Consider the following 23,879-nt stretch of genomic DNA (forward strand, 5'->3'; position numbering starts at 1 on the left):
ATCAATATTTGGATGTGCGTCACCCCTTTCTCATCATCAACCTTTCCAAGGTTAAAACTTGAATGACATATCTAATTAAGCAAGCAAGGAAATCTTACCAGCTTCTAAACATCATTTTCTGAATCTAAAAATAGTGAGAGTGAAAATAGAAAAAAAAGGGGCAGCCCAGTGCACTAAACTCCCGCTATGCGCGGGTCCCGGAAGGGCGGACCACAAAAGTCTAATGTATGCAGTCTTACCCTGCATTTATGCAAGAGGCTATTTCCACGGCCCGAACCCCCGGCCTCCCGGTCACATGGCAGCAGCTTTACCAGTTACGCCAAGGCTCCCTTCAGAGGGTGAAAATAGAGAATCAAGAAAATCAATATCAAATCTAAGAGACAAGAGGGGGTTACTCCGATGGTCGGCATATCGAGTCACCAAAGGAGCGATAGCTCCAACAAAGGGGAATCAAGTGGGGGGAATTAAAAAAAAACTCTAAGAGGAATGAAAAAGATGCATAGTTGGAGGTCAAAGTAATCTACTAGTGAGAACGAAGAGCAAGATGGTTCTTTGTTGCTTTCAAGATCATTTGGGATCATGAAAAGCTTTTACTGTTTGACATGTACATAGTCGTATTTATGACCTGTCTGTACTGGTAGGTGTGCTATGATGCAACTGCATATCATCATTTCTTGAGGTAAAGTTTTGTATCCAGTTCTTGAATGAGATACTGAATTCAACCTCTACAAATGCTACAAGGACTGTATGATTAAAGCACCCAGCTGACAATAATGAACTAATACTTGTTTTAACTTGAGGAGAAAAAGGAAAAAAAAAAAAAAAGGAAGAGGAACATTGCATGATTTTCTTCTCCCACAAGTATTATTGTTCACATTCAATTTGGCACAAGGTATTAGATATTTCATAAACATAGTGTGATTTTCTTCTCTCACATGTAGTTTTATCTATTCAAATTCAAGTGGTTTTGGCATCAATTAAGGAGGTTCAAAAGGATTATATTTTCATTCAATCATTAAAGGGTAGAAATGAGGTTTGCACACTGTCCACTTTTACTTCCTAATTAATAAGGTTCAACATCACTCCTGTCACCCAAAGCCTAAAGGAATATCCTTCCTCTCTCCCACTCACAAACTCATTATGAATCCTTACAATTGTTTCAATATTTAATAAAAAGGTCTAGTACACATGATATGCATATGAAGATTTCAGGTGCTAACTATAATGTAGCATGTTCACAGGATTGCTCATTAGATATCAGGAAAGTATTAGAACCCAGTTTTTTCTGGAGGGGGTTCCTCGGGACAGTAACCAGTATCGAAGCATAAAAAGCACTTATTGCGGGTAAATAAATAAAATACTGTGGCAGCAAGATTACATATTCAATACCCAAATCGCCTAGTAGAAGTTCAGTGTAATAAACAGTACCGATACAAGTAAACAACCTCTTAAAATACATCAAACAATTGTCATACACAGATCATGCTACATAAATTAAAGCGTTCAAAAAGAACACCATCCAGGCATCAGGTGGAAAAGACGTGTATATACATGGAAAAATAAACCACCTGATTGCATAAAAAATGAAAGTCACACAGACATTTCCAACAGCAAATGAGTACTCACATGTGCTGGTATTCAGGATTAAATGCAAGACCCTCCCTGTAAATCAGCTCTTTCATTTGTTCCTCAGTAAGGGCATGCTGTTCAAAATCGAAGTTAAAAGGAGTCATGCAAACGGGCTCGTCGCTAATATCATGAAGCGATGTTAGGTAAGGATGTGCAAGCGCATCTTCAACTGAAACCAAAAACAAAATGCAGAGTAGAGGAATCAGTATGTAGCGAAGACGTATGCTGTTAAACAAGGCAAATATGGAGATTTGATTGCAGTGTCACTTCTGATAAGTAAAACAACAACATACCCAGTATATTCCTACACATGGGGTCTGGGGAGGGTAGTGTCGTGTGTACGCGGACCTTACTCCTAGCTAGTGAAGGTAGAGAGGTTGTTTCCAATAGACCCTCGGCTTAGAAAAGTAGGGAGAAGAAGAAGAAGAGGGAGAAAAAGAAGAAGAAAAAGAAAAAAGAGGGGGTGGGGGGGTGGGGGGGGGGGGGGGGAGAACATAATAAGTAGCACCAAAATAGTAACAACAGAAGAATACGATCACTGAAACAAACTAAACAACATGATGTAATACAAATCTAAGAGATAAGAAAGTACATGCGTGCTACTAGTACTACTGCTAACCTTCTACCCTAATACTCGACCTCCACACCCTCCTATCAAGGGTCATGTCCTCAGTGATCTGAAGCCGCGCCATGTACTGCCTAATCACCTCTCCCCAGTATTTCTTAGGTCTGCCTCAAACCCGTGGTCAACCTCTCACCTCTTAATAGGAGCGTCAACGCTTCTCCTCTTAACATGCCTGAACCATCTCAGCCTCGACTCCCGCATCTTGTCATCCACGGAGGCCTCTTACTTTGTCCCGAATAACTTCATTCCTAATCTTATCCCTCCTGGTACTTCCACACATCCTCATTTCTGCTACTTTCATCTTCTGCACATGGAGTTCTTGACTGGCCAACACTCCGCCCCATATAGCAGAGTTGGTCAAACCACCACTCTGCAAATATTATATGATAACTGCCGAGGATAAAAAAATATTATATGATAACTGTGAAGACCAAAAGATGGAGGTGTCACGACCCAAGCATGGCACGTATTGTCCGTTTTGGGCCTAGGCCCGCACGGATTTGTCTTTTGGGCTACGCCACATCGAGCCGCAATAGCACGCGTACCATGTGAACTTGTGGCGTGCCTTATATAGCTCTTCACTTTCCTCTCCCATTTCGATGTGGGATTCGCCCAAGCTGACATGTGCACCTCTTCTTCAGAAGCATGCCGGCCCCACTTGACCCACCCTCATCAGCCCACCCTCCGTCATGGGCGTCACAGGAGGCTAGCCATAACGCCTTTCCAAATTCAAATCATGCCGCAAATCACTTAAAGCAGTAGCAGTATACTACAAAACGCAGTTCATTACTTGAGAGACCAAGAAAACCACACAGTACCCACAGAATAAATAGTAGCACTTTCCCAGGCCAGCATATAGTCCACAAAAGATCATACTATTCTATGTTTAACAATTCTCAGTTCTTAGTTCGTGCTCAGAATGTTTCAGATAACTTATCAGAAATTCTTTTTTCTTTTTTTCTTTTTTGATAAAGTGGAAACTCTATAGCAATTCCAGCCAATATTAGGGCCTAGCCGCCTAGGGTAGGGTGTGGCTCATCAAATCCTTTGATATAGAAGGCGTCTTAAGATTTCAAGAATACTAAGCTAGAGCACTGCTGGCGAGGACTGAAATATGGTTGCACTGTCAGCCATCCAAGGTGAGGCCACCCCATCATGTTTGTCCTTTATTTATTTGTTTTTTTTTCTTCTCCTTAGAGTTAGTTGATCTTATATTAAAGCATGTTTCAACCTGACTTTCACTGGGGACAGCCTTTATCCGATACCTTGGTGAATTGTTTTAGCCTAGCCAGTAGGCTGGTCTTTCCTTGGCCCGTTCAAACTCTTCTGTCCGTCCCATCTAAAACCCTTGAATAAGTGCCCAATCATTCTTTGGATGACTCACGGTCGGAAGAGTTTGTAACTGAGTTCTTCTTGTTGATAAAGAGGTGGGACATACACTTAATAAGAAATAAAGAGGTGGACAATATGATTGCCACAAGATGGAAGGTACAGAGAGAAAAGACATATTTCCTCTCATCTCCTAATCAAAATTCTTTAATTCGAGAAGCAACATATTTCAACAGCCTAGGTAGGACAAACAATTATTCACAAAACAAACATGTTATTCACACACACCCTTGAACGTATCATGGAAATTATAGGCCATGTTAGTTTCTAGTCTTTAGAGAAATAATTATTTTTTGGTATAAAGATCAGTTTTGCTTTTTGTTCCTACCCATGAGTATCTAATCAAGATTAAAATTACAGCAGTTGCTATTTGTCACAAGTAGCTATTTTCTGCAGGAATGCTATGGCTGCCTAAAGAGCATGGATGGTTATGTCTTATGATTAATATTATAATCTAGAAAGCTTTACTTGTATTATGGTTAAGGACAGAAACTCCCTTCATCTCAGTACTAAAAAACAATTTGCTCGTTCCACTTTTCCGTATATTTGCTCCTTCCACTTTATAATTCATCTTCACACATCTCTGTACTGATCATGCTCATATGTGCAACCAATTTCCAGAAACAGTTTCACTCTTGTTCCAGAAATTAATTTTGTTTCATCCTTTCTAACTAAGCAGATTTCCAATCTTACTAGCATCGGCAGGAATAATAAATCAAAATACGCCTGTTTTCTTCCATAGGCATGCAATGACGCTAAACTTCCCATATTCCTCCAAAAGTTTGAATGATAATCTAATACGTCCGGGAAATAAATTTTCACTACCACATGGTATGGGCCAAAATTAGGTATCTAAACTCGGCGCTTGAGAGAATTGATACCTTAATACCTTGCCAAAAGGAAGATAAATAAGTACTTAGAATGGAGCAAACTCATTGTGTTTTTGCGTTTTTCTTAAGGTAAATAATTTAATTAGAAGCAAATCGAAATGGGAGTAAACCCCTAGCATCAACAACAACAAAATAACCACTATTTACAATAATAAGCTGCATGTCAAAGCAATCTGTGGATTGTTAGAGGATTATTGTTATCCGTCAAGTATAATTATGAGAAGGTAAGAATCCTACCATAGTATATAGATTAGAGGATATTCTTTTGGGGGTGATCTCCCACGAATATCATCACGTAGTAACTTTATTTGTCTGACAAGTGGATAAATATACATACTAGCAAAGGCACGCAAGTATATTTCAGCTTATACGAAACGAGTTACTTAAGCAACTATATTTCAGCTTATACGAAACGAGTTACCGGATTTAGAAAACTTCCCAAGACCTAGAAGATCGCATTTGAACTTGTGAAAACTTCAAACGTAAGGGATGGCCTAACAGTGGCAGAAATGGCCAAGCCTCTTCCATCTCTTCTTCTTCCTAAATTTCCACCACACCACTCAAGAGCCAAGCTCTCCGCGACCAAACCCCAGTAAATTTCTCCGGCAACCGATCCCCCACGCGCCTGACTTTCCGGCGAGTCTCAGCCACGCGCCGGCGCGTGTGGCCTTTTCCGTCGACTTTTCAATTTTTGTCCTTCAGACAGCCTCTTCGCGAGGTATTTCCGAGCCATCCCGTGCCAGTTTCATCAAATTCCGACGACTTTTTCTTTTTCCGGCCTTAAAACCCCAGTTCTTTTTCTCTTTCAGACAGTAGTACGAGGAAACATTCCTCTCTTGTGTCTCCACCCACTGTGAATACTGTTATTCCAACAATTGAGGTTTTTCCGGCCAGCTTTTCCGGGACAGCCGCATTTAGAATATGATGGATTGTACAGAGAGAAACTCTTTTTTCTCTCTAGAATCCAGAAAACTGGAAAACATGTCGTTTATGAAAGCTGTCTCTTGGCCATCCCTAGAACTTGGGGGAAGATGCCATCGAAAGCTCGACGTAGGACAGGAGCCGCACTTCACGCTGTCCGAGGAGCACACTCTCAGACGCAAGGGTTTCTTGGAATCTAGTCTCATTGGTTCTTTCTCCAAATGGGTTGGTTCTCCGGAGGCTGTTAGAAACTAGGCAGCAAAGGCATGGAACGTCAAGGACGGGCTAAAAATATCGCAATTGGGGGACACTCAATATCTTTTTCGTTTTGTTGACAAGTCTCAAGCTTCGAAAATTCTTGTCAGAGGAAATAGGTGATTCGATGGGAACTTTTTAAATCTAGACAGATGGGTGGAGCATGATGGGTGTCTTGACCCTCGCTTCACTGGCGAAACATTGGTGGTCAACATGGTGGGTCTCCCGGTGCATCTTTGGTGTCTTAACCTATTCAAGAAGATAGGGGAAATCTGTGGGGGTTTTATTGATGTCACTTGCAGTTTACACGATCTCTCGCGAGTGAGGATTGTGGTGAGGAAAAGGGGCAGAATCCCTGTCTCCACTGTGGTGGAAGATGGCTACTTGAGTTATAGGGTTTGGCTGAGCCCTGAATTTTGCCCTATCTTTATGCCTGTGATAGCGACGGAAGAAAAGAGAAGGTCAAACAGAAGAGAAGGGAGGGGAAATCAGTCTCCGAGGGGAGGGGAGGGTTCACCGGATCACTGGATTAAGCCGAAATCAGACGTAAGATCGAGAAGAGACGGGAGGTTTGAAATTGGAGGAGGAAGACAAAATTATAACAGGAGAAGACGTGAATGGGTCAGTGATGCGGACTGGAAAGGCAAAATGGGACGGTCCTCTTCTACTTATCATAGGGTCGGGCATGTTTTCAGCAAGTATAGGCCTGGGCCTCCTCACATGGGCCCAGCAACTTTCCCCAATTCCATTAGAATTGATCCTAAGGGGCCCAGTTTATTTCAAGCTGCGCATGATAAGGCTTCTAAGCATATGGGAACAGTGGTTCCTCCTTCCTCTGGCCATGGTGCTTCACACAGTGACATGTGCCCCTCTACGATGGCCGCCGCTGCAGGGGCAAAACCGGCAGAGGATGGTGCTGTTAATCCACGGCCCCCCACCTCTGTGGGCCCCGGTTCCATCAACCACTCAACTGTTCCTGGGCTTAGTTGTGCTGAGGACACACTCAAAGTTTCTTCTTTTTCTGGGGAGATTGGTGAGCATGTCCCAATTGATGTTAGTGTCGGACCAGTATCTTCAGTTAATATGCCACCAAGGGTTCCATGCTCTCTTCTGCCATGCTACCCTACTGATGGTTCTGGACATTCCTATAGCAGCGGGGTGTTATTTTCAGAGGTTGTTGACCCCCAAGGAAATGGTGAGACCATTTCGAAGGTTAAAACTCCTAGTGCTAGCAATGTTATGATCTTGTATTCCTCTGGTAATAGCAAGGAAAGGGCACATACAGAAGAAGCCTGCCCTATTTCGTCAAGGACCGGAGGAGGGGATATGTCTTTTTGGATGGAGGACAAACTCTTAAATTTTGGGAAGTTTCTAGGTGTATCTGTTACAGGGAAGGAAGATAGGATGTTAGAACTGTTGAGGGAGATTGAGCAACAATCTCTTTACGATGGTGCATGGAGGGAGTTGGGTAAAGGTGTTAAGCAAAATAACTTAGGGGATGTAGTGGTGTATCAGAGAAGGGGGCGAGGGTGTGACAAAGAGAAAGGGACCTCGGCTAGGGGAGGTGGGGAAATGGGGGCTATTGTCGCTTATGGAAGTTAAGATCCTTTCATGAAATGTGAGGGGGATGAATGACCCAAACAAAAGGGCCATCATCAAAGTGGGAGTTAGGGAGTGGGGTGCCAACCTAGTTTGTTTTCAGGAGACCAAAATGGAAGTTTTATCGGATGCGATCGTGAGAAGTGTCTGGGGAGGTAGTTGGGTGAAATATGACTGGGTCCCAGCAACGGGAAGTGCGGGGGGCATCCTACTTATGTGGGATGATAGAAGCTTGGAGGTAAAGGAGATTAGGAAGGGAGTTTTCTCTTTGGCAGCTCTCGTCAAAGATAGAGTGAGTGGGGTGGAGTGGGGATTTGGGGGAGTGTATGGGCCGGTAGGGGAAGGGTCCAAGGTGTCTTTCTGGGAGGAACTGGCCAATATTATGGGGGAATGGGACATTCCATGGGTTCTAGGGGGAAACTTTAACACTATTAGATTCCCGGAGGAGAGATTAGGGTGTAGTGTGTTTTCGAGGGCCATGGAGGAGTTTTCTGACTTCATCAATGATCACCTTCTCATTGACCTTCCTCTGTCAGGGGAAAGGTTTACTTGGGCAAGGGCGGAGGATTCCAACTCAAGGTCTAGAATTGATAGATTCCTGACATCTCCCTCATGGGATGAGCTGGTGCCGAATGCGCTGCAGATTCCATTACCTAGGTTGACTTCAGATCATTTGCCTATTTTGCTAGATGGATGCAGAGGGAGGGGGTGCGTGCTCCCTTCCGATTCGAAAACATGTGGTTGAAGGTGCCAGGATTTGGTGACAAGGTGAAAGAATGGTGGACAAGCTATGGGGTATCAGGGACACCTTCATACCGGCTTTCGAAGAAACTCAAATTGCTCAAGGGAGATATTATTAGGTGGAATAAGGAGGTTTTTGGGAGGGTAGAGGCTAAAATGAGGGAGCTTATGCATGAATTGGGGGATTTAGAAAGAGGGGAAGGGGCGAGGGAGTTAGACGAATCTGAGAAAGAGAGATTGGGGGAGGTTAAGAGTGAAATAGTCGAGTTAGCAATAGCTCAGGAGACTAGTTGGCGGCAAAAATCGAGGGAGCTCTGGCTAAAGGAGGGGGATTCGAATACCAAGTTTTTTCATAGGGTGGCGGTCGCAAATCGAAGGAGAAACTTCATAGAGTCCTTAGTTGTGGTGAGGATTGAGGGAGAGGAGGAAGTAAAAGGGACGATAGTGGGGTTTTATGAGAACTTATATAAAGAAGAAGTTAGTTGGAGGCCGACTTTGGAGGGAATAGAGTTCAACCATATAGGGGAGGGAGACAACGAGTGGCTAGAAAGGGTTTTCGAGGAGAAGGAGGTGCACGAGGCTGTATCGTCTTGTGCTGGTGATAAGGCCCCCGGGCCTGATGGTTTCTCCTTGGCTTTCTTTCAGCTCTTTTGGGACACCATCAAGGGAGAGTTGATGGAAGCCATTGAATACTTCTATGCGAATGGTGTTTTCGAGAGAAGTATCAATGCTTCCTTTATTACTATTGTGCCTAAGAAAGAAGGTGCATCTTATATCAGAGACTACAGGCCTATTAGTCTCGTGGGGAGCATTTACAAGATTATTTCTAAAGTGCTTTCCAACAGACTTAAGAAGGTTCTTGACATGACTGTTTCGTCCTCCCAGAATGCGTTTGTGGAAGGTAGGCAGATCCTGGATGCTGCCTTGGTGGCAAATAAACTTGTAGACTCCAGAAGGAAAAATAGAGAACCCGGCTTACTATGCAAGTTAGATCTTGAGAAGGCTTTCGACCATGTCAATTGGGAGTTCCTGGACTTCATTATGATGCGGATGGGTTTTGGGGAAAGATGGAGGGGATGGATAAAGTTCTGCATTTCCTTAGTCAGATTCTCTGTCCTGGTTAATGGTAGCCCGTGTGGTTTCTTTGGCAGCTCCAGGGGTCTCAGGCAAGGTGACCCACTATCCCTCATGTTATTCATTCTAGTGATGGATGCTCTGAGCAAAATGATGGATCGTGCGGCGGGCGGAGGCTTCTTGAGAGGATTCTCAGCTCCGATTGGGGTGCTCAGTGCCCGAAGAGTCTCACATTTGCTTTTTGCGAATGACACACTGATTTTTTGTGATGCCGATATGGATCAGTTAACCTACCTGAAGCAGGTCCTGCAGTGGTTTCAATTAGTATCAGGACTCAAAATCAACATCGGCAAGTGTGAGATTTTCCCGGTAGGTGAGGTTACTAATTTTGATGCCTTGTCTGGTGTTCTCAGATGCAAGGTGGGCTCCCTTCCCACTACTTACCTGGGCCTCCCTTTGGGCATTTCATATAAGGATACTACGGTTTGGAATCCAGTGATCGAGCGGGTTGAAAATAGATTAGCAGGGTAGCAGAAACGGTATTTGTCAAAAGGAGGTAAGGAAGTGCTTATCAAAAGCACTTTATCGAGTATGCCAACCTATTACTTATCCCTATTGCAAGCACCGGTGAGCATCACAGAAAAACTGGAGAGACTTCAAAGGAACTTTCTATGGGATGCGGCGGATGGAACTAGAAAGTTTCATCTAGTGAATTGGCAAACAGTCACTTCCCCAAAGAAGTGAGGTGGACTTGGAGTGAAAGACCTTAGGGTATTTAACAGAGCTTTAATGGGAAAGTGGCTGTGGAGATTCGGGGTAGAAGAGCATGCTCTATGGAGGGAGGTCATAGTAAAAAAGTATGATTCAACGGGAGGGGGGTGGAGGACCAAGGCGATCACAGCACCTTTCGGGTGTGGCATGTGGAGGAGTATCATGAAGAATTGGGAAGCATTCAGTGGCAACATCACTTACAGGGTGGGAGATGGAAGGAGAATCAGCTTTTGAAATCATAGGTGGTGTGGAGAGGATTCTTTGAGGGCCTCCTTCCCCCACGTCTTCAGAGTTTCAAACCAGAAGGAACTGATGGTCCAACAGATTCGCAAGGAGCATGAAGGGAGGGTAGTATGGGACCTCATTCATGAGGAACATGCAAGATTGGGAGATTGCGGAGCTTCAAGTTTTGTTGGCACTGCTATACGGGCAAGACATGCTCCAGCCATCCTGCGACTCTTGGAGATAGGGCTTGCGTGGCGATGGTTTGTTCACCGTAAAGTCCTTTTACCAGAATATGTTGGTGAGAGAGGAGACCACTTTTCCATACTCCTCGATCTGGATTTCTAGGGCGCCCACGAAGGTGTGCTTTTTTGCATGGCTAGCGGCAAGGGGAGTGATCTTGACTGCTGAAAATCTCCGAAAGAGGGGAATTACACTTGTTAGTTGGTGCTACATGTGTAAAAGCTCAGGAGAAGAAGTTAATCACCTTATGTTGCATTGCCCTGTGTCCTCAGCTTTGTGGAGGGCAATCCTGAATCTCTTTGGTGTTCAATGGGTGATGCCAAGCACTGTAAAGGAAATGTTATATAGCTGGGGCGGTTTTTGTAGAAGAAGAAAGCAAAAGGCATGGAAATTCGCTCTGTTAGCTCTCATGTGGGTAGTATGGGGGGAGAGAAATAGGAGAGTTTTTGAGGAGATTGAGTCTCCTTTTTCACATCTTAAGAATAGTCTTTTATCTTTGATCGCTTTTTGGCGCACTCACTTAGCCCCTACTTGTATAGAAGATTGGGCGTCTTTTGTAGAGAATCATGTTCTGATGTAAATTCTCTACGTCTTTGGTATACTTTGTGTACACGGGAGTTCTCTCCCTTTTGATTAATACAATTTACCTTATCAAAAAAAAAATGAAAAACATAACAAGAAGATACAGAAATTAATAATGCAGCTAGATGTAAGGGGCTCCTCACCAGTAATTCTTCTTCTGGGATCAAATGTCAACATTTTCTCAACAAGATCAATAGCACCAGGGTTTACATGTGGAAAGTTTTCGACAAAAGATTGTCTACGGTAAAGAGGAAGTTGTCTGATGTACCGTTTTGCATTCTCATTCAAAAACTCCATTTCAGCCTCAGATGGAGTGCCAATCAACTGCAGAGAAATCCCTCATAAGAATAATTGTTTTGAATAAGGTAACATTCCCTCATATGAATAACTTAAGTATGAATAATCACATCTGAGCATGATCTTAAATATTAGAGAGTGAGTCTCAGTCATTGCAGTAAGCATTATAAATTTATAATACAAATAATGATGCTTAATGCAAAACCTCTGTTTGGACCTCGGGAGGAGCTAATCAACTGCAAATAGTTCCCTCATATGAAACTAATATCGGAGAGTGCTCTATGTCATTGCACGCAAGTGTATAAATCAATAACTTAAAAGATGATGATTAATCCAAGAACCGAATCATCTTGGAAATAGTTAGAGAGGGGAGAGAGGGTAGGAACTTAATTCATTGTATCTTGTCCACATTTGAAGAAAACACTGAACGTATCCATATCCATTTTACAATGAAAAAGCAACATATCATGTTGCTTCTTATCAATGCTCTAGATGAGCAGGCTGTTGAAAAACAAATGCTCGTTCACTCCATCAGTACCTTCTTCTGGTTTCCCAGATCTACAACCTGATAGTGTTCTCCATTTCTAGCTAGATTTGCACATAACTAACTGGTAGTAATTATTTTTTGATGAAGACTAACTGGTAGTAATTATGAACACTAAAAAGGTGACACAGGGAAAAAGGCAAAGGTATACAACATAGATAAAAGTAAATGTTTAGGGGGGAAGATTGGAGATGGTTTGGTGAAAACTTTTGACAAACAAAATACCTCCATAAGCAGACGTAGCTGGTGTACATGATCTCTACCAGGAAACAGAGGCTTTCTGTCCATCAATTCCATGAAAATGCAACCCACTGACCATACATCAATAGCTGCAGTATAGTCAGATGAATTTAACAACAGCTCAGGTGGCCGGTACCACCTTGTCACAACATATTCGGTCATAAAGTCGGTTTCAGAAGTGACACGGGCTAGCCCAAAATCACATATCTTTAAATCACAATTGGCATTCAAGAGGAGATTGCTAGGCTTCAAGTCCCTATGCAAAACATTTGCAGAATGTATGTATTTCAACCCACGGAGGATCTGATACAAGAAATACTGCACCAAAAACGTTGACTAATTATTATACAGATGAATTTTGGCAGAATAATGCACCATAATATGTATGTATGTAAGTAGGTAGGTATGTATAAAAGCAACACTGACTGTTATGGAGATAGAATAATAAGAGATATAGACAAGATAATTAGCATACTTCTTCATTACAAAAACACAGAGTAAACTTCCGTATTGTTCAGCATAACAGCAGATATAGCAAGTGCATGTTCTTGGACAAAGTTTTCACCGAAAACTAAAATAACCAATATAAGACGCAACACTTAAAGCAAATAAAGCAATGAAGTGTGTATTCTTGGATTACGTTTTCATCAAAAACTGAACAATAACCAATATAAGATTTTAAACTTACACCATACTTCGACAACTAATCTACATTACAGAATTCTCAAAGTACCAACCTTGCGTATATTAACTACTTATTTCACATAGAAAACCATTTAGCAAGCATATTGTTCTTAGAGTCTAATTGTAATTTCTTTTATGTTGAATTATGGAAAGAGAGCTTAGAAATGAGATAGCTTTTTATATCATTCTTTAGCCTCTCACTATTACCCTAAACTCTTATTCTCTTATAAATATTTACCGTTGAACCCTATACCATGGCTACCCTCTCTTCCTCCTCCGCCTCTATTTCCAGAGGAATCTAATGTTACATCTAGAAGTAAGATGATTTGTTATGTTGTTTATACACCAGCAATACATCATTGTTACACTTTTTTATTAAGAAAGTACAATAAGTTTATTCCTACGAGGCAAACCTATATAAAGAGTAAACCATACAAGAAATATACATTTATAACCTAAGTTGCTCGGACATGGATGCGGGTGTCTGACACGGGTGCGAATCTAGAGGTCGGATCCTTCGACATGTAAATTCTAAGATTCGGGGATACGTATCCTAGTACGGATACGGGTGCGGGGATCCGGCTAAAAATAATTCAAAAAAATATAAAAATATCTCTAAGTTATGAGAAATTTTGTGGAATACTTACGTATGGCTTGTAAAGTGTGGATTTCTTTTTTATTCTCAAGTTCTAGATAAGTAAAGGATCGATTTGATAGATAAAGTATGCTAAATTTACCCTAGTTTTGGTTCTGATTTCGGGAATCAAATTGTATTTCGTCTCGAATTTTTCCTTCCGTCGTGGTCAAAGTACCCAAAATTATTTGACCACATCCAGTACGGATCCCAGAACCACACCAATACTAGTGTCGTGTCGACACGGGTGCGGCACCTAAACTGCGTGTCGGAGCAACTTAGTTTATAACAAGTCCATAGCATCAAAGACTAGTTGGTTTTCGATAAGAAGCATCAAAGAGTAGTTGTTGATGTTTTCTTTAAAGCGAAATGGTGCGATTAACTTACAAGAACAACTAGAACAGTTTAAATAACTTCAAGAACACTTCTTTGTATGATTCACACTTTGTTTAAAGAAAGAAAACCTTTTTCTTATAAATTTTGGGTAGACTGGCAAGGAGACCACATTAGTTTATGTTTCCACTAGATACATATTTTTCCGGTGCACCCTATTGGTCACGGATTCGAGCCGCGAAAACAACCACTAATGCTTGCATTATGGTAGGCTGTCTCTATCACATCCCTTGGGGTACGGCCCTTCCTCAGACCCTATGTGAATGCGATACTTTGTGCACCGGGTTGTCCTTTTCTACCCTGTTGGTGAATTCTTAAAATGATATTTGAGTTGTCAAGAGAAAAAAAGAATATCCCAAGATGAGCACTTCCAAATTTTCTATTGTCCAGTACTACCCAATAGCTTCACCTAATAATCAACTATACATCACTCAAGCGTTTGACTTACCTTTTTCTTTTGATTGGTAGCATTTGACTTATCTTTTGATATATGCTTCCACAATTACGTTGGTTACACTCTAACAATCTTATTTCAGCACTAAACACTTAAAGCTTTTCCTAGCTTCAAAAGGGCAGCAATTGTACAAAAACGGATGGCGATGGTTATATGATCTATTTCCGAATCTGTACATGCTGCATACTCCGGATGCTACAAGCAACAAAATTTACCTTACTTTATCCCTAGAAATAATCTATGTTCCTATCCAAATAAGAAGGAAAAAAGAGATTAATGCTGATCAAAAAGAAAAGTAGAGAACTATCAAGAACAACACTGATGTGTCAAATTGTCTATGATTGACCATTCCTACCAATCTTCACTTGATTATTCTAAGCGGATACAGTAGATTTGCACTCACTAAGATTCATCCTAAAAATGACCAAAAAGCGCCCTCCTAAACATTGAAGATTTTCCTAGCTTTAGAAGAGTACTGATTATCAGAAAATGATACAGATGATAATATGATCTATGTACTCATCCAAGTAAGGGGAAAATGAGCATACTAACCATGAAAAGAAAAGGAAGAAAGATACAAACAGCATACTGCTATCAGATGACAATTACAAACAATTTTCAGTTGATATGTCTAAGAAGATATCGTAAATTTGCAGTCATTAATGCTCACCGCCTCACCCTAACATGACAATGAAGAGCACTCCTAAAATAAAGATGATAATGCGATCCAAGTCCTAATCCAAATAAGAGGAAAAGAGCAAACTACCAATCAAAAGAAAAAGAAAAAAAGATTAAGAACGGCATACTGATGAAGCCAAATTGTCTATTATTGATCGTTACTACCACTTCCCATTTGATATAAGTGGATACAGTAGAATTGCATACCCACTAAAGTTCAACTTAGAAATGATACCGACGAAATATAAAAGTGAAAAGGGCATGGGTTTTCATTCATAGATTTCAACATTCAAAAAAGAGGATTTATGAACATCATTTCCATCGAATGAGAGACTGCTAATGCTTCCTGTTAAAAATGCTGTAATCATGCACAACAAGAATGATTCACTACGACTCTGGGAAACAATATACTACAACTGAAAGCTGCAAAAATGATAACATAAGGAGAAAGGAAGTAATACTGTCAGAACAGTGCTTACTCCCAACAACACAAGGATTGATACATGTATTATCCAACTCCAACATGCAAAAGAAAAATAAAGAAAAGAGCAAATAAGCACCACATATTTGAAAAACTTGTTACATCAACCAATTAGATTTTAATCAAGAATAAGCAAATCTTATAAGCTTTTAAATAATTGGATAAAATGTTCTAAATGGCACCTGGAAAGAATAAAATAATCCTAATTCTAACCTGACAATGTTCTTCTGATAATCCCTGATTAGAGCGAATAATTTGATGGAGATCAGTGTCCATGAGCTCATATGCAATATAAACATCATTGAATGCTTCTCTTTGAGGCGGTGGAATTATATCTCTGATCGCAACAATCTGCAAGGCAAGATGTTGAATTAGCCTTAAAAATTTTCTTCTATACACACACAATACGTGATCTAACATCTCTTTTTTTCTTATGAAGCATCTAACTCCCATTGTAAAATAAAGTAGCTCCATCTATTACTTGAAAATATTTCTAATTCTATATGCATTACATATTTGTCCACAATTTTTTTTTTAAAGAAAGTTTGTTTTTATAGTATTATTCAGTTGAAAACAAGGAGGAAAAGAGACCCAAAACTTCGTGTCATAACCGATACTAGCTACAAAAATTACTCTATCTTTATGTCAGTATAAATAGAAAAAAATATTAATCGTTCATTCGCTCCATAGTAGGTCAACGTAGTATTATTTCCTTAATACATTCCCCATCTATATCGTTCCAATTTTATCAAATGTCCCTGAAAGGACAAGTGAATACTTTCAATATCACTCTTTATTCCATTTGATATAGAAATATAATACTCCCAATGTCCTATTTTATCGGACATTCTTTCCTTTTTAGGATCCTAAAGAGAAATGACACATTTCCTATACTTAGAAACAATTTTGTTTTAAATTTCTCATTTTAGCCTTAATGAGATGATGTATAGCTACACAAATGTCTATGGCTTGTATTAGACGACAAGTTTCAAAAGTCTTTTTTCTTTCTGAAACTCGGTGTCCGGTCAAACACCATCACATAAACTGAGACGGCGGGAGTATAACACAAGGAAATATTTCTAACCTTTTACCGGAGATGGTAACATTAAATATTTCCTAACCTATTCCACAATAATTTTGATCCAATAAGTAAATTATACTAAGGAAAAAAAAAGGGATCACTCACTGACATTTTCATGATCCATATGTCGAAGAAGCTTAATCTCACGCAAAGTTCTCTTGGCATCAATTCTGTTATCAAAAGCATTCGCGATTTTCTTTATCGCAACATGCTCATTCGTCTCCGAATTCAAAGCAGAACTATCACAAATACAATACAAAAAAACATATTTTCATCAATCAAAATCAACATAATTTTTTTACAAAGGCAAGTCAACGGTTCAGAAAAAAGGAAAAAAATTACCAAACAATGCCATAAGCTCCTTTACCGATGGGCATAATCGGTGGCTTATACTTTGCAGTAACTTCAAATATATTACCAAAAATATTGTATTGAATAAACCGGCCGCCGTGGCTTAACATCGCTGGGATGTTATCGATTCCGGCCACCGGCTGCGGCGGAGGAGCTGGTTGCTGCGCCGCCGCCGCGTCCGACATCACGGTGTCCGTTTGATGAGCTGGACCATCCATTTTGAAGAACAGTAAACCCTAAAATCAAATTTGTATTCAGTTGTTTTGCTGTGTATGTTTATATATGTGTCAGGAAAATGTGCGTGTTTTGGGGGGAAGTGAAGTTTGGTGTCAAACAGATCTGAATCGTGAAAGGTGATGAAGAGAAACACGAAGGCCGTTTGTTGTTTTGCTTTTGTCTTTTCTCATTAACAACTTATTAAACTAAATCTATGATCTGAACTAATATTATTTCCTCCTTTTCAATTTATGTAAAAATATTTGATTAAAATTTAAGAAAAAAATAAATATTATTCTTAAAATACCGAAAATAGCCAGTAAATCGCCTATACTGACTTCTCAACTGAAATTGGTCTTTGCACTTTCTTTTTTGCTATTAAGATAGTTAAATGAATGAAAATTTTAGAAGATTGAATTTGGAGAGTTCTATAAAAAAAAAACTATTTGTAAAGAGATAGAAACCATTTCTTACTTGGATACTCTTACAGGAAGAGAAGTACGAAACTTGGAAGAATGAATTAGAAAAAATAATAAAAAAAGAAGAGAGAGAAAAGAAAATTAAAGTTTACAAATCTGTCCAAATAAACATCCATCTCAGCAAAAAAAAAAAAGCCAAATAAATAGGCAGCCCATTAAACTTGTGATAAATTTTCATTTAGACATTTTAATTCATCGTCCTATTAGACACCTAACATATATAAGAAATGTGACTATTAATCATCTCATGCAAATGTCGTACAAGGAGTGATTCATGAATTACTGAATTATTTTTCTCTCTCTACCCCTATTTCATTTTCAACATAACCCGCCAACATCTTCTTCTCCGGTCTTGACTACTCACTAGTTATCTATTGCACTACTGCTACAAACTGAGAAATAATAGAAAAATAGAGTAGGTGAATGTGACTTATTACTTTCTCTTTCTTGAATAAAGAACTGAATAGAAAGGTTCTTCCTTGAAAAATTTTGTGCCAAAGAAAATGGATTAGAGCTACTCGATTCCTTCGGCTCTTTAAAAGAATGAAATCCAATTTGGATTGGAATCCGTACCTCCTTCGAAAACAACATAATAAATCATTTGCAAGATTTCAGGGTACTAATAGATGAATAACATCGATAGTTCACTAGCTTTTGAAGGTGACATTGACTGCCAAACTCCATAACCCTTTTCTCAATCTTTACTTTTATCTGCCTTTTTGCTCATAAGATTAGTCCGAAAATTCAAGTTGAAACTCTTCCACCAAGGAAGAATAAAGTATTAGACTTCTAGTCACTCTTTGTTTACTAACTCCATATATATCAGTATTGTCCTCTTTTACATGTGACGCACATGTACTGAAGTAAAAGCATAATTGAGAGCGAAATAGCAAGGCATTTTGTGAGCAATTTCTGTGAGATTTAAGAGTGTGATCTTGAAGCTATATGAACCAGATTGAAGAACCAGTTCTATAAAGAGGTTTATGAGTCTTTTTTTATTTCTAGTTCAAAGTGTAGTAGGCGTTTTGAGTTATACCTTTCAGCTTTTTTAGAAGCAAATTATACTAGGTAGTTGAGGTGTATCATTCAAGTTAGAGTTAACTTGAAGTAGTCGCAATAACCTTTCGTATGTTGCTACAAGGGTTAGAGTTAATCCTTAGGTTTGTAAGAAGTTGTAGACTCGAGTTGTATCTCTCAAGTTAGAGTTAACTTGAAGCTGTCGCAACAACATGTGGCTGGTTGTTACAAGGGTTAGAGGTAATTCTTAGACTTACAAGAGTTTTATAAACATTGTTGTTTGGCTCAGAGTTGTAATGGAGTTTTAAGAAAAATCCTACTGGGAAGTAGGTCGTGGTTTTCTCACTCTTTGAGCTGGGTATTTTCCACGTAAAAATCCTTGTGTTCTTTACTTTCCACATTATTTATTCCACAACTATTGTGTAAGGAACGCATAGAAGAACCAGGTCCTTTGATAATCCAGTGCACGCAAAAATTGGGCACCACACAACTCACCCCCTTCTTGTGTGGTATTGAAGTATAAAACTTCAATTGGTATTAGAGCAACTTATCCTTGAAGAGGATAACACCTTAGAAAAAGATCAAGATGAGTGCACTACCTAAAAATTGTAAAGAGAAATCCACCACTAGGCTACCACTATCCAATGATCACTACTATTCTTTGTGGAAGGGGAGGAGAAGATATGATGACCGATGAATGCTTAAAATGTGGTAAAAAGAACCACATGATCAAAAACTTTCCTATATGGGAAGTCATGTGGTAAAAGGAGAGATCTAAAAGAAGAAATAGAAAGAAGGGACAAGTTCATGTTAAGAAGAAATATAACAAAAAGCCATCCAAAGCAATGGTTGTTGCTTGGGAAGACAGTTCAGATAAGGACATTGATGATGATGCTGATACTGAATGAGCTCTTATAGCAATTAAAGAATCTGAAGATGAACCTGATGAAGAATCCAAGATATGTTTTTTGGACCTAAAGGATAAAATTAAATTCCTTTAATTTATGAATCTAAGAGTATAAGTTCTGAAAAAGGACATTTGTCGAAGGAGTGTGTCATTTGAAAGCAAAGTGCAAAAACCTAGAACTTAGGGCTTGTGAAACTGAAAATGTTGTGTTAAAGAACCAGGTTCTTGCACTTGACACATCTACTCTAAAACTTAGATCTGAAAATCTAAAATTGAAGTTAGGAGAAGGTAAAGAAATAGCTAGTGACACACAACTCTCACTAGAAAAGGATTTTGAAAGGTGAAAGATGAGCTATATGAAAGTATGAACTAGTAAGAACCTTGAAAGAGGACTTGAATAAGGTTAATCATGAGCTATATAGAACACGTAAATGGAATAGGCCCTCCGTTGCACTTTCATGTCTACAAGAACACCATAATAGCAATAGAAAGGGACTTGGCTTTTGAAACTCTGCACCCAAATGGTATCCCAAAAATAAGTACTTAACACTTCCTGAGAATAAGATTAGCACTCATTGTGATAACACCAGACACTATAGGAGTGAATGTGTAGCAAAAGAAAAATCAAGTCTAAGGAACAAAAATTTTATTCTAGGGAAGAATAGGCTGCCAAGTTGGGCAAAGAAAAAATTAATTTATCCATTTGACCATAGAAAGGGACCTAGACTAGTTTAGGTTTCTAAGACTAACCTCTGATTTTCTTTTGCAGGTCAAAGTGAGAGAGAGCATCCAAAAATGGTGTATGAAAAGAGGTTGCTCAAAACACATGACAGGAAATAAGAAAAATGTTCCTTTCACTTGTCACTTTTAAAGGAGGTAATGTCTCTGTAATGGCCCGATCGGTCGTTTTGTGTATTTGCTTTCTGCTCAGTTGTTTGAGGGCATAAGTATCTCCGTATGATGTATTATGACTTATGTGAATCGCCTGTTTTGGTTTTCAGGTTATTCAAAATTTATTTGGAAGAATGATTCTCAGCTAGAAGCTTTAAATTAGAAAGGTTTGACCAAGTTTGACTTTTTAGTATTTGATCTCGAATTGGAATTTTGATAGTTCTGTTAGCTCCGTTGGGTGATTTTGGACTTTGGAGCGCGTCCAGATTGTGATTTGGAGGTCCGTAGTAGAATTTGGCTTGAAATGGCGAAAGTTGGAATTTTGAAAAGTTTGATCGGGAGTGGACTTTTTGATATCGGGGTCGGATTTTGATTCCGAAAGTTGGAGCAGTTCCGTAAGGTCAAATGTGACTTGTGTGCAAAATTTGAGGTCAATCGGACGTGATTTGATAGGTTTCGGCATCGGTTGTGGAAGTTTGAAGTTTGATGTTCATTGATTTCGAATTGAGGTGTGATTCATCATTTCGATATTTTATATGTGTTTTGAGGCCTCGAGTAGGTCCGTGTTATGATATGGGACTTGTTGGTATGTTCGAACCGGGTGCCGAGGGGCTCGAGTGAGTTTCAGATAGGCTTGAGTTGTGTTGCGCTCATTTTTTATGTTTCGACGTCGTTTCTTCAATCACAAATGGTACCACATTAATAAATAAGCTCCAGTTTCTGTTTTGATTGAAAAATTAGATCTGTATCGTAATTAGGGATCCATAACAAAAAGAATCGTCGAATTTGGACATCGTATGAGGGAGTTATGCTCATTTTAGTGTCGGAGAAGAGAGTTGGTGCTGGTGTTTTCGCAGATGCGAAGTTGGGTTTGCATTTGCGGCCCCACGGGGGGAAAATGGTCCGCAAAAGCGGAAATGACAGCTGGAAATGCACAGGTGCGGGGTTTTTATCGCAAAAGCGAAAATTCCTGTGTATAAAAAAATCAGATTGCATTCTTTTGGTATTTTGAGCATATCTTGAATTCTAGAGCTCCGAAAGAGGTGATTTTTACGGCGTTCTTTTCGTCTTTTCATGGGGATCAGTATTTAACTACAATTTTGTATTTTAATATGATCATAGAAGTTTATTTTTGAATTAATCCATATTTTGATTGGAGAATTGGGAATTTTTATCAAAATCTTTCTGAAGTGAGTAATTGAGTTTTGAACATCGATTCAGGGTCGGAATTGGATAAAATTAGTATGGTTGGACTCATAACTGAATGAGTTATCGGATTTTGTGAGTTTTTTTGGGTTTCGAGGTGCAGTCCTTGGTTTGACGTTTTGGCCGATTTTGGACTTTTGATTAAAGATTCGACCTTTTTCGATTGGGATTGGTTCCTTTAGCATTGTTTGATGTATTTGAGTTGTTTTTGGTTAGTTTCGAGCCGTTCGATGGTCAGAACACGCGAGATGGTATTTTTGGAGCATCGCTTGGCTTGCTCGGTATTGGAATTGGCTTGTTCGAGGTAAGTAACTCTTCTAAAGTTAGTGTTGAGGGTATGAAACCCCAAATTTTGTGCTATGTGATCGGTGTTGAGGTGACGCACATGCTAGGTGACGGGTGTCTGGGAGTGCACCGTGTGAATTGTGACTTCGTAACTTTTGTGGTACTGTGTAGTTACCTGACCTTACCTGTAATCATGAAATTTCTATGTACTTGAGCTGTGATCCATGTTAGACATTATATCTAGGCTACATGCTTATCTTGTTGGGACCCACTGAGGTCATCTTTTCTATTGAGTCCTTTCATTATTTTATATACTCAGTCATACGCATTCATATGCATATCATATCTCAGTCTCTGCTGTTATTTATTGATACATCACATCATCATATTCGGTGTAGTTTTATGACATTGTGATCCCGAGAGAGCGATACTGGAGAGATTAATGACTGAGTGAGGCTGAGGGACTGATTGTGAGGATATTTATGGGATTGGACTGCACGCCGCAACATGTTTCATTGATTTATGCCATGATTGGCATGATTTTGCGCTTGGGCTATAGGAGCTCTTCCAAAGTCTGTACACACCCCCAGTGAGCGCATGTACCTACTGAGTGCGAGTCCCGAGTGCCGAGTACCGAGTGCCAAGTGTCGAATACTGAGTGTCGAGTGCTTGGGAGGACTGAGTGACTGTGAGGACTGACTGACCGGGAGGATTGAGTGAATTGATACTCTGAGAGTGTGCATATGGTTCTATCACTGAGTCGCATCGCATTCGACATGCACATGACATACATGCATAGAGATGCATTTTTCTCATGTTATACGGTATCACATCATTCGTGACTTCTCACATATATTGACATATGGGCATCGAGAGGTACTTTACACTTGCTATCTGGAGAGAAAATGAAACATCATATTTACTGTTGAAAGGATTTTTGGGAAAACTCACACTTTTCAAACTTACTAGTATATTTTTGATGATTTCGGTAAAAGTGTTGGGTTTTCACTGATATACTTGAAAATCAGAACTATTTTCGAAAAACTATGAAAAGGCTGAGCATTTTATCTTTGAGTTACTTCTTTACTTAATTGCTTTACGTTGTTATGAACTGTCGTTGGCTATTGGTGTTGGACCTGGCCTATGTTCCTGCTCGTCACTACTTTCAACCTAAGGTTAGGTTTGTTACTTACCAGTACATAGGGTCAGTTGTACTGATATTACACTTCTGCACATTGCGTGCAGATGTTGGCTGCTATTATTGCTGTGTTCGATGGGAGCTGGATTTGAAGGTGTACCTGCGTCCCTGTTGTAGTTGTCTCTTGTTCATGGTAGCCTTAGATTTATAAACTCTGTTTATATACCTTTCAAACAGAAGATGTATTTACTTCATATCAGCTTTGTAAACTCTATTCTTAGAAGCTCATGATTTGTACTACCAGTCCTTGAGAAATGTATAAGATTTAGATAATTTCTTTTGATTAAATTGTCCTGTTAAATATTTTTAAAACTGGATAGATGTTAGTTGGCTTACCTAGCGGGTTGTGTTAGGTGCCATCACTACTAGTGAATTTTGGGTCGTGGCAGTCTCATTTGGAAATAGAGAGAAAGAAAAGATTATTGGAGTTGGGAAGGTAAGAAAATCAGATTCTCACTCAATTGAGAATGTCTACCTGATAAATGGATTGAAATACAACTTGATAAGTATCTCATAACTGTGTGATAGAGAAAACATGGTAGCTGTCACCTCTACAAAATATTTTGTGATTAATCTTACCATTAACAAAGTAGTTTTGCAGGAAAAAGAGTGAACAATATATATGTGGTGCATCTGTCCTCACTTTCAGAAAATGAACTCACTTGCTTGAGTGTCATGGATAATGATCCCCTCCTTTGGCATAAGAGACTTAAACATGCTAGTCTAAGTCAAGTCAATAAACTAGTCTCCAAGAACTTGGACATTAAGTTCAAGGAAGAGAATATTTGTGAGGCTTGTGCAAGTGGGAAGCAGGTAAGATCTTCTTTCAAAAGCAAGAAAATTGTGAGTACTAACAGGTCGATGCAACTGGTCCATATAGATCTGTGTGGACCAATGAGGAC

General features: G+C 39.6%; 1 protein-coding gene across 1 annotated transcript; it reads right to left on the reverse strand.

Annotated features, from left to right (window-relative positions):
- Window positions 1-1,320: 1,320 nt before the first annotated feature.
- On the reverse strand, window positions 1,321-17,220 carry LOC104121210 (mitogen-activated protein kinase homolog NTF4). The gene is made up of 6 exons (XM_070191531.1): window positions 16,770-17,220; window positions 16,537-16,666; window positions 15,560-15,697; window positions 12,008-12,340; window positions 11,085-11,265; window positions 1,321-1,798 (listed from the first exon to the last, which is right to left on the reverse strand). Exons 1-6 carry the CDS (start codon window positions 16,994-16,996, stop codon window positions 1,623-1,625), a joined length of 1,185 nt encoding a protein of 394 aa, XP_070047632.1. The 5' UTR covers window positions 16,997-17,220; the 3' UTR covers window positions 1,321-1,622.
- Between the last annotated feature and the right edge of the window lie 6,659 nt (window positions 17,221-23,879).

The sequence above is a fragment of the Nicotiana tomentosiformis genome, chromosome 12 (genome assembly GCF_000390325.3).
Source record: "Nicotiana tomentosiformis chromosome 12, ASM39032v3, whole genome shotgun sequence".
NCBI classification, from domain to species: Eukaryota; Viridiplantae; Streptophyta; class Magnoliopsida; order Solanales; family Solanaceae; genus Nicotiana; species Nicotiana tomentosiformis.

What these genes read in the sequence shown, in the direction of transcription:
- LOC104121210 (XM_070191531.1), bottom strand. Translation starts at nt 16,996, where the DNA reads ATGGATGGTCCAGCTCATCAAACGGACACCGTGATGTCGGACGCGGCG. An exon ending in TATCAGAAGAACATTGTCAG is followed by an intron (nt 12,341 to 15,559) that starts GTTAGAATTAGG and finishes TTTTTGGTGCAG; the next exon opens with TATTTCTTGTATCAGATCCT. An exon ending in AGCTACGTCTGCTTATGGAG is followed by an intron (nt 11,266 to 12,007) that starts GTATTTTGTTTG and finishes ATTTCTCTGCAG; the next exon opens with TTGATTGGCACTCCATCTGA.